The sequence below is a fragment of the Mesoplodon densirostris genome, chromosome X (assembly GCF_025265405.1).
Source record: "Mesoplodon densirostris isolate mMesDen1 chromosome X, mMesDen1 primary haplotype, whole genome shotgun sequence".
NCBI lineage: Eukaryota > Metazoa > Chordata > Mammalia > Artiodactyla > Ziphiidae > Mesoplodon > Mesoplodon densirostris.
In genome coordinates, this window is record NC_082681.1 from 48,289,018 (window position 1) to 48,299,587 (window position 10,570).

Below are 10,570 nucleotides of genomic sequence, written 5' to 3' on the forward strand. Positions count from 1 at the left end.
AGTCCATCTTGTTTAATGTATCATTTAAAGCTTGTGTTTCCTTATTTATTTTCATTTTGAGTGATCTCTCCATTGGTGAAAGTGGGGTGTTGAAGTCCTCTACTATGATTGTGTTACTGTTAATTTCCCCTTTTATGGCTGTTAGTATTTGCCTTATGTAGTGAGGTGCTCCTATGTTGGGTGCGTTAATATTTACAATTGTTATATCTTCTTCTTGGATTGATCCCTTGATCATTATGTACTGTCCTTCTTTGTCTCCTGTAACAGTCTTTGTTTTAAAGCCTATTTTGTCTGATATGAGAATTGCTACTCCAGTTTTCTTTTGATTTCCATTTGCATGGAATATCTTTTTCCATCCCCTCACTTTCAGTCTGTATGTGTCCCCAGGTCTGAAGTGGCTCTCTTGTAGACAGCATATATACGGGTCTTGTTTTTGTATCCATTCAGCCAACCTATGTCTTGGTTGGCACATTTAATCCATTTACATTTAAGGTAATTATCGATATGTATGTTCCTGTTACCATTTTGTTAATTGTTTTGGGTTTTTTTTTATTTTAGGTCTTTTACTTCTCTTGTGTTTCTTGCCTAAGGAACTTCCTTTAGCATTTGTTGTAAAGACGGTTTGGTGGTGCTGAATTCTCTTAGCTTTTGTTGTCTGTAAAGCTTTTAATTTCTCCTTCAAATCTGAATGTGATCCTTGCTGGGTAGAGTAATCTTGGTTGTAGGTTTTTCTCTTTCATCACTTTAAATATGTCCTGCCACTCCCTTCTGGCTTGCAGAGTTTCTGCTGGAAGATCAGCTGTTTACCTTATGGGGATTCCCTTATGTGTTACTTGTCGTTTTTCCCTTGCTGCTTTTAATATTTGTTCTCTATTTAATTTTTTATAGTTTGATTAATATGTGTCTTGGCGTGTTTCTCCTTGGATTTATGCTGTATGGGACTCTCTGTGCTTCCTGGACTGGATTAACTATTTCCTCGCTCCCTTCTCTGGAGCTCCTTTAAGCAGAGCTCCTAAACCCCTCTCCTTGTGCACCAGGAGACAAAGAGGCAAGGAAAAGTGTCTTGTCCCTTCAGCAGCTCCAGACTTTTTCCCTGAGTCCCTCTCAGCTAGCCATGGTGCACAAGACCCCTTCAGGCTGTGTTCATGCAGCCACCCCCAGTCCTCTCCCTGGGATCTGAACTCCGAAGCCTGAGCCTCAGCTCCCAGCCCCCGCCCGCCCCGGCGGGTGAGCAGACAAGCCTCTCAAGCTGGTGAGTGCTGGTCGGCACCAACCCCCTGAGCGGGAATCTCTCCACTTTTTCCTCTGCACCCCTGTTGCTGTGCTCTCCTCCATGGATCCGAAACTCCCACCCTCGCCACCAGCAGTCTCTGCCCACGAAGGGGCTTCCTAGTGTGTGGAAACCTTTCCTCCTTCACAGCTCCCTCCCACTCGTGCAGGTTCTGTCTCTATTCTTTTGTCACTGTTTTTTCTTTTTTCTTTTACCCTACCCAGGCCCTTGGGGAGTTTCTTGCCTTTTGGGAGGTCTGAGGACTTCTGCCAGTGTTCAGTAAGTGTTCTGTAGGAGTTGTTCCACATGTACACGTATTTCTGATGTATTTGTGGGGAGGAAGGTGATCTCCATGTCTTACTCTTCCTCCATCTTGAAGCTCCTCAAGAGGAAATAATTTGACGAAGTCAGCTAGGTGGTAAGCATTGTCTTCTGCTAACGTACCTCTGATTTCTAATGGCATTTTATCTCATGTAAGTGTGTGTGTGTGTGCTTGTGTGCACGTGTTTGTACACATATATAATTAAATTACACACAAGTCCATTTTCATTCTATTCCTATAGTAGAGGTCACTTGAGTTGGCCCTATGATTGACCACATACTTATTCAATAAGTATTTTGTCCATAGCTAACCCTGGAAGCAAACAAGTGACTATAGATATCTTCTCAGGATTTCTAAATATTCTCCACTCTGAAGCAGGTTTTTGAAGATGGACCAAGAGACCACAGTTACACTCCTAATGCTTGCTGCAAAGAGTCTGCTGAATAATGAGCCTGTAGCTATCCATGCCCTGGACGAAATCCCAAGAGACCTCTTTGTTCCATTGTTCAACGCTGCCTTCTTGGGTGGGCATAAGGCGATGCTAACAGCAATGGTGAGGGCTTGGCCTTTTCGCTGTCTCCACATTGGGTCATTGAACACACAGGAGTCATACTATGACATCTTGGAAGCCATGATTGATGGTCTGCAGATGCTCCCTGCCCAGAACTCTTCCTCTTGGTAAGACTATGAGTAGTAGAGACACAGGGAGTCAGCAGGAGGGTATGCTGTAGCCTGGGGCAGGGGAATACTAAACCATCTCCCAACAGTAGACAATGGTGAACACTGCAGTCTTTGCAGAGCTGTCGGTCAGCACTTGGGGTCACCTTCGGGACTCTATTGCCTTATAGAGTTGATTATAGAATAGAAGTGCTTGAGGATACTATGAATGGATTTGAGTGTGATTACACACAAGTGGAATATGGGCATTGAGACAGGGAAAGCCTGGAGGTGAAGGAGGGGGTGGGGAAAGGATGAAAGACGCTGCATTTGTGTGGAAAGAACTTCTTGGTGAATGGCAATGAAGCGCAAACCAGGGTTAAAGTGCACTGTCCCTGCTTCTCATCATTGATCTTGCTGGGTTATATTAAAATCAGCTATCTCTCATGTGTTCTGTCGCTTCCTTTCCTTCCAGGGGGCCCAAACTGAGGATCCTAGATTTAAGGCGTGACCCGGACTGTAAGACAGTATGCTCTGAGATTCGGACCACATTCCCTTTCTGTTTTAAGTCATGCAAATACTCTCAGCGCTCTATCCTTAAGATAGAAGAAGCTCAGCATAGTGTCAGGCGCCTCGGGATTGGTAATTCTGGGTCTGCGCCTCAGTCAGCTAAGGAACCCATGGAATTACTAGTGGATATTTCCCTCAATAGTACCTTGAGAACAGAGCAATTCCTCTCTTTCCTTTGTAATAAAATTCAGCAGGACTTTGGGTCCTTGCACATCTGCTGCAGAGATTTGCAAATCGATAGAATGTCTGCCCACAAAAGTATCCTGCAGTTTCTTGATCTGGGGTGCATTGAACACCTGGAAATGGATCAGGCTGATCTGAGTGAAGTCCTCACCCTTTTGGCTCGGGTGATCCACCTGAACAGCCTTACTCTGTGTAACATCCCCTTTAAATCTTATACAAGAAGGAAATTCAGATCTTTTCTCCTCTCCCTTGGGCGGCTGGACAACCTCCAGGAGCTCAGCTTGCCTCTCGTCTGCCTCACCAATCAACTGCACCAACTGCTCAGGTGAGGGGGAGGGGAGGAGCCTGTGTTCCTTGAACACCTCATTGTTAAGACAGAAGAGACCATGCTTGGATCTTCCGAAGCTCCTTGTAACCCATTTCTCTTTTTACCTCAGTGTAGGCACTGCTGGGAGTTTGAACCTAGCCGGGGGAGAGAGGGGTACCTTATGGTGAGCAGCAGATGAGGTTAGAAAAGGAAGCTGTGCTCATATATTCATTCATTCATTCAGTGACCCTGGGCAGACACTATAATAAGTCTGTAAATATATTGGTGAAAAAGACTCAGTCCTTCTCCTATTGGACTTTACAGCTCTCTGGAGAGGAAGGGGAGGCATTCAGATGGAGAAACATTAAGCTATAGGACTAATGCACGTGCCCATGGATGGGCCCCAATAGTTAACACTGCCAGATAATTTTGCTCCTGTATTTCCCCCAAGCCTTAGACCCTGAATGGAGAGCTTGTCATCTGGGAACTAGTCAAAGGAAACCCTCAGTTGGCTGCTTTCCCAGACCCATCCTCGCCAAATAAGTGAATCAGATGCAACACTGATTATGTCGTATATACTAAGTGCATGCAATTTCTTCACTTAATCTTTCCCGCAGTTCTTTATAATAATTACTACTGTGCACATTTTCAAGATTAAATCCCTGTACCTCAGAGTTGTAAAGTAACTTTCTCAAGGTCACAAATCTATAAAGTCTGATCCCAGAGTCCACAATGTTAACCACCTGTTGCAAACCGTGAACACAGTACTTTATTCTAGAGCCTTAGGTACCTATAATTTGGGGCTCATTGCCCTCATTCTTCTGAAGTATCCTTACATTTTTCTCTCTATAGCATTGTGCCACGTCAGTTGGATACACTGTATCTACCTTACTGTAGCCTTTCTAACAGAGACATCACAGTCCTGTCCGAGAGCTCTCAGGCCACCCACCTAAAGGAACTGAGTCTCAGTAACAACAAGATCTTCTCAGAAGGATATGAGCCCTTCCAGGCTCTGCTGGAGAAGGTCTCAAGCACCCTGCAACATCTGGAGATAAACAATTGTATGATAACTGATTCTACTCTGTCTGCCATCCTCCCAGCCCTGAGCCACTGTACCCACCTCCGTGTCCTTAGCTTTGTCTTCAATCCCATTACAATGCCTGTGCTCAAGAGTCTTCTGCAGCACTTGACATCCTTGATGAAGCTGAAGTATGTGATTTATCCTGTCCCTCTCCATTGCTACGAGGAAGGGAATTTTCATGACAGTTTGGACCGACAAAAACTTGCTGAAGTTCAGGCTCAGTTGCAGGCGATGCTGCACGGGGCACAGCGGGATGACATGAATTGGGCCACTTGTTCATAGTGATTTCTACAGTACAAGGAGGTGTTTCAACATTGATGTGTGGCCATGAAAGCGTTCACTTTTTTCTTTTTTTTTTTTTTTTTTTTTGCCTGAAACCCAAGTTTGTAGAGGCACATACGTAATGTTCTAATGTTCTAGGAAACTGGGGTTAGGAACAGTGGATATGTAAACTGATCTCTATAAAAGAGGAAATTTTAAAAGGAAATAGAGGAATTTTGAAGGTCCTCTGGATCTCTTGCCCACTGCCCTCTACATCTTCTGGTTACTAACCACAGTGTTGGGTATGTGACGTAAGCTGACCCAGTCATGGTACATCAATTCCTTATCCACACTGATTGGTTCACTTATCCATTTATGGGCACTTGACACAAGTCAGATCAATTGAAACTCTTCCGAGAGGTGGTAGTTGTTGAATAATTTTACCCTCTAGGGACCTGCAAACTTCTTGTGTTTCTGATTACCTCAGGTGGCTTATGAGAAACCACATGCAGCTAAAAGGAAACAAACAAACTATGCCCACTACCTACTGGTATCTTCATCAGCATATTGCTGCCAGATTTCCCAGGTCTCAGACCCATGGCTCAGTTATTCCTTATTCCACACACATTCACCAAGTATCTGTTATGATTTAGGTACTTTTCCATGTGCTAAGAAAGATAAAGTCCCTGATCTCCCTCAGAGTGTAGACATTCCTATGATTTATCAGTTTCTCTACTCTTTCTTAGAGGACTTGGGAAATTATTTATTCCCCCATATCACAGTATTTTTGTTTCACTTTTTCCCCTTACATACTCTGCTCAAATGATATTGGCCTTTTTATCCTGTTGGGTAGATGCTCAGGCCTCAGATCATGGCTTATATGTTAACTCCTCAGATAGGTTTTCTCTTGCTTCCCCATTTAAGTAGATTTATTCTTCAGCTGCTTTTTCTTAAGGTATCATGTATATTTCCTTCATGGTACACATTGTTGCATGTGTATTTGCTCCCTCAGCTCTTCCACTAGAGTTGCACTGCTCAGTATGGTGCACACTAACCATAAGTGGCTTCTGAATTCTAGAAATCTGGCTACTCTCAAATGTGATGTACCCTAGGTGTTGAATGCACACTGTATCCAAGAGTTAGCAAGAAACTAAGGGTGCAGAATAACTAACTGCTAATTTACGTGTATTGTTTACATGTTGAAATGATAACATACTGCATATCAAAGACAGTAAAGGCAAAATAATGTAAATTAAATTCTTTATATCCTTACGTGTTAAAATGATAGCATTTTATTTCAAAGACTTAGTAAGAAAAATGTTATAAAAATTACCTGTGTATATGTTTACATGTCAACGTGATAAAACATTGCATTCCAACGACTAATTGAGAGAAAATTAAGTTAATTAATAGGTTGTTCCTACTGTTTATATGTTGAAATGGTAACAGAAAATGTCAACGATCTGATAACGGAAAAGAATGGAAAAATAATTAGTATTTTGTGTATAGTGTTTCCTGGTTGAAATGAAAACAGATTGCATTTTCCTTGTTGAAATGAAAACAGATTGCAGTTTAAAGACTTAGTAAGAAACAAGAATGTAAAAGTAATGAATGATGTTTACATTGTTTCCTTGTTGAAATGATAACACACATTTTAAAGACTCAGTAAAAATTTTTTTACGATTTTTTCTTATTGCTTACATGTTGAAGTGATAAACTGCATTTCAGAAACAAAATAATGTAAAACTTAATTAATAATAAAAATAGTTAATAACTTGTTCTTACCTCCATTTTGCTAGTGCATTTCTGACTTAGAAACACGAACATGTTAAATGAATTGTGTATGTTGTTGCTTTGTTGAAGTGATAACACATGGCATTTCAAAGACATGATAAAATAAGAATGCAACAAGGCCACCAATACCCTGACACCAAAGCCAGACAAAGACACTACAGAAAAAGGAAATGAGAGGGCAATATCTTTGATGAATGCAAATGAAAAGGTCCTGGAGAAAATATTAGCAAAACAAATCCAACAATATATCAAAAGGACCATACACCATAAATCACTTAGGATTTTTTCCAGGGTCACAAGGATGATTCAACATTTGCAAATCAATCAGTGTGAGACACCACATCAACAAAATGAAAGATAAAAATCACATGATTATCTCAATAGACGCAGAAAAAGCTTTTGACACAATTGAACATCCATTCATGACAACAACTCTCAACAAAGTGTGTATAGAGGGAACATGTTGCAACATGATAAGGGCATTTACGACAAACCCACAGCCAACACCATAGTGAATGGCGAAAAGCTGAAAGACTTTCCACTAAATTCAGGAACAAGGTAAGGATGCCCACTGTCACCACTTACATTTAACATAGTATTGGAAGTTCTAACCACACCAATCAGAAAAAGAAATAAAAGGTACCCACACTGGAAGGGAAAAGATAAAACCGTTACTCTTTGTGGAAGACATGATACTTTGTATAGAAAGTTCTAAAGCCTCCACCCAAAAACCATTAGAATTAATGAATGAATTCAGCAAACTTTCAGAATCCAAGACTAACATACAGAAATCCGTTGCATTTCTATAAACTAATAATGAAATATCACAAAAAGAAAGTGTTTTTTTAAACTCCATTTAAAATCACATTGAAAAGAATAATACACCTAGGAGTAAACCTAACCAGGGAGGTGAAAGCCCTATCTGAAAACTATGAAACACTGATGCAGGAAGCTGAAGATGAACAAAGAAATGGAAAGATGTCCCATGCTGTTGGATTGGAAGAATTAATATTGTTAAAATGTCCATACTTCCCAGAGTAATCTACAGATTTAATGCAATCTCTATCATATACCTATGCTATTTTTCACAGAACTAGAACCAAGAATCCAAAAATTCATATGGAACCACAAGAGACCCCAAATTGCCAAAGCAATCTTGAGAAAAAAAAGGAATGAAGTTGGAGGTATATCCCTCCCAGACTTCGGACTATGCAACATAGCTAATCCAAACAGCGTGGGCCTGGCACAAAAACAGACACATCAATCAATGGAATAGAATAGACAGTCAAGAAATAAACCCATGCACGTATGGTAAATTAATCTACAGAAAAGGAGGCAATAATATACAATGGAGAAAAGGCAGTTTCCTCAGTCAGTGGTGTTGGGAAATCTGGTCATCTACACGTAAAACAAAGATTAGAAATTCCCTCACACCATATACAAAAATAAAATGGTTTAAAGACCTAAATGCAAGACCTCAAAACATAAAAGTCCTAGAAGAGAACATAAGCAGAACACTCTTTGACAAAAATCATACCAATATTCCTTTGGCTAAATCTCCTAAAGCGAAAGGAATAAAAACAGAAATAATCTAACGAGACCTCATTAAACTTAAAAGCTTTTGCACAGGAAAGGAAACCATCAAGAAAAATGAAAATAAAACCTAAGTATTGGGATAAAATATTTGCAAATGATGTGACTGACAAGGGGTTAATATGCAAAATATATACACAGCTCATAGAACTCAATATCAAAACACCAAACATCCCAATGATAAATGGGCAGAAGACCTGAATAGACATTTTTCCAAAGAAGATGTACACACGGCCAACAGGCACATGAAAAGATGCTCAGCATCGCTAATATTTAGAGAAATGCAAATCACAACAACAATCACATATCATCTCGCACCTGTCAGAATGGGTATCATCAAAAAGTCTACAAATAACAAATATTGGAGAGGATGTGGAGAAAAGGGAATCCTTGTATGCTGTTGGTGGGAATGTAAATTGGTGCAGCCACTATGGAAAACAATATGGAGCTCCCTCAAAAACTAAAAATAAAACTACCATATGATCCAGCAATTCCACTCCTGGATACATATACAGAAAAATAACAAAAGCATTGATTTGAAAAGGTACATGCACCCCAAGGTTCATAGCAGCACTATTTACAATATCAAAGATATGGAAGCAACCCAAGTGGCCATCAACAGACGAACTGATAGAAAAATGTGGCATATATACACACACAATGGAATATTACTCAGCCATAAAAAGAATGAAATTCTGCTATTTGCTGCAACATGGATGGACCTAGACAATAATATGCTTAGTGAGATATCAGATATAGAAAGACAAATACTGTATGATACCACTTATATGTGGAATCTAAAAAATAATACAAATGAATGCATATGCACAATGGAAACAGACTCACAGATACAGAAAACAAATTTTTGGTTACCAAAAGGGAGAGGGAAGGTAGGAGGGACAAATCAGGGGCATGGGATTAAGAGATACAACTACTATGTATAAAATGGGAAAGCAGCAATGATGTACTGTATAGTACAGGGAATTATAGGCATTATCTGATAATAACTTGTAGTGGAGTATGATCTGAAAAAATGCTGGATCACTCTGCTGTACACCTAAACTAATATAATATTGTAAATCAACTATATTTCAATTAAAAGAAGAGAAAGGATGCAAAACTATTTAATAATCTGTTCATATTGCTTACATATCGAGATAATGCACTGCATTTCAAAGACCAAAAAAAAAAGAAAACTAAAATTAATTAACCATGGTGGTTAGCACCATGCTTACATAAAACATCTTTAGTTATGCCAGTCTGCTTTAAGATGATAACAGCTTAATTTTGATCATATGCAAAATCTGTATACTTTTACCTCTTCCCACCTCATTACATGTTATTGATGTCCCAGTTTGTATCTTTTATATTGTGAGCACTAATGAATTACTGCAACTGTATTTATTATTAATACTTTGGTCTTTCCATTTTTATACTAAAGTTAAAAGTGTTTTACCCACCACCATTACAATGTTGGAGTGTTTGAATTTGACTATATGCTTACTTTTACGTATGAGTTATATGCTTTCGTAGGTTTTCATGTTGTTAATTTTTTGTTTCCACTCAAAGAACTCCCTTTAGCATTTTTTGTAAGGCAGGTCGAGTGGTGAATAACTCCCTCAGCTTTTGTTTGTCTGGGAATGTCATCATTTATCTTTCATTTCTGGAGGATGGCTTTTGTGAATAGAGTATTCTTGGTTGTTGGTTGTTTTCTTTCAGCACTTTGAATATATCATCCCACTCTCTCCTGGACTGCAAGGTTTCTTTTCAGAAATCTCCTGATAGCCTTATGCTGTTCCCTTGTATATGACAAGTGGCATTTCTCTCACAGACTTAACAATTCTCTCCTTGCAAAGGGAACCCTCTTACACTGTTGGTTGGAATGTAAATTGATAGAGCCACTATGGAGAAAAGTATGGATGTTCCTTAAAAAACTAAAAATAGAACTACCATATGACCCAGCAAACCCACACCTGGGCATATACACTGAGAAAACCATAATTCAAAAAAATACATGCACCCCAATGTTCATTGCATAGCCAGGACATGGAAGCAACCTAAATATCCATCAACAGAGGAATGGATAAAGAAGGTGTGGTACACATATACAATGGAACATTACTCAGACATAAAAAGGAATGAAACTGTGCCATTTGCACAGACATGGATGGACCTAGAGACTGTCATACAGAGTGAAGTAATTCAGAAAGAGAAAAACAAATATCATATCATATAACTTATATATGGAATCTAGAAAAATGATACAGATGAACTTATTTGCAAAGCAGAAATAGAGACACGGATGTAGAGGACAGACATATGGATACCAGGGCGGGAAGGGGGGGTGGGTTGAATTGGGAGATTGGGATTGACATATATACACTACTATATATAAAATAGATAACGAATGTGAACCTACTCTATAGCGCAGGGAACTCTATTCAATGCTCTGTGGTGACCCAAACGGGAAGGACATCCCCAAGAGAGGGGAGATATATATATCTATATATATATATATAGAGAGAGAGATAG

At 39.5% G+C, this 10,570-nt stretch overlaps 1 protein-coding gene across 1 annotated transcript; it reads left to right on the forward strand.

The window, feature by feature from the left end:
- Positions 1–1,980: 1,980 nt before the first annotated feature.
- On the forward strand, positions 1,981–4,672 carry LOC132481561 (melanoma antigen preferentially expressed in tumors-like). The gene is made up of 3 exons (XM_060086429.1): positions 1,981–2,270; positions 2,725–3,327; positions 4,162–4,672. The coding sequence occupies exons 1-3, from the start codon at positions 1,981–1,983 to the stop codon at positions 4,670–4,672; spliced, it is 1,404 nt and encodes a 467-aa protein (XP_059942412.1).
- Positions 4,673–10,570: the final 5,898 nt, after the last annotated feature.

What these genes read in the sequence shown, in the direction of transcription:
- LOC132481561 (XM_060086429.1), top strand. Translation starts at nt 1,981, where the DNA reads ATGGACCAAGAGACCACAGTTACACTCCTAATGCTTGCTGCAAAGAGT. An exon ending in GCCCAGAACTCTTCCTCTTG is followed by an intron (nt 2,271 to 2,724) that starts GTAAGACTATGA and finishes CTTTCCTTCCAG; the next exon opens with GGGGCCCAAACTGAGGATCC. An exon ending in CAACTGCACCAACTGCTCAG is followed by an intron (nt 3,328 to 4,161) that starts GTGAGGGGGAGG and finishes TTCTCTCTATAG; the next exon opens with CATTGTGCCACGTCAGTTGG.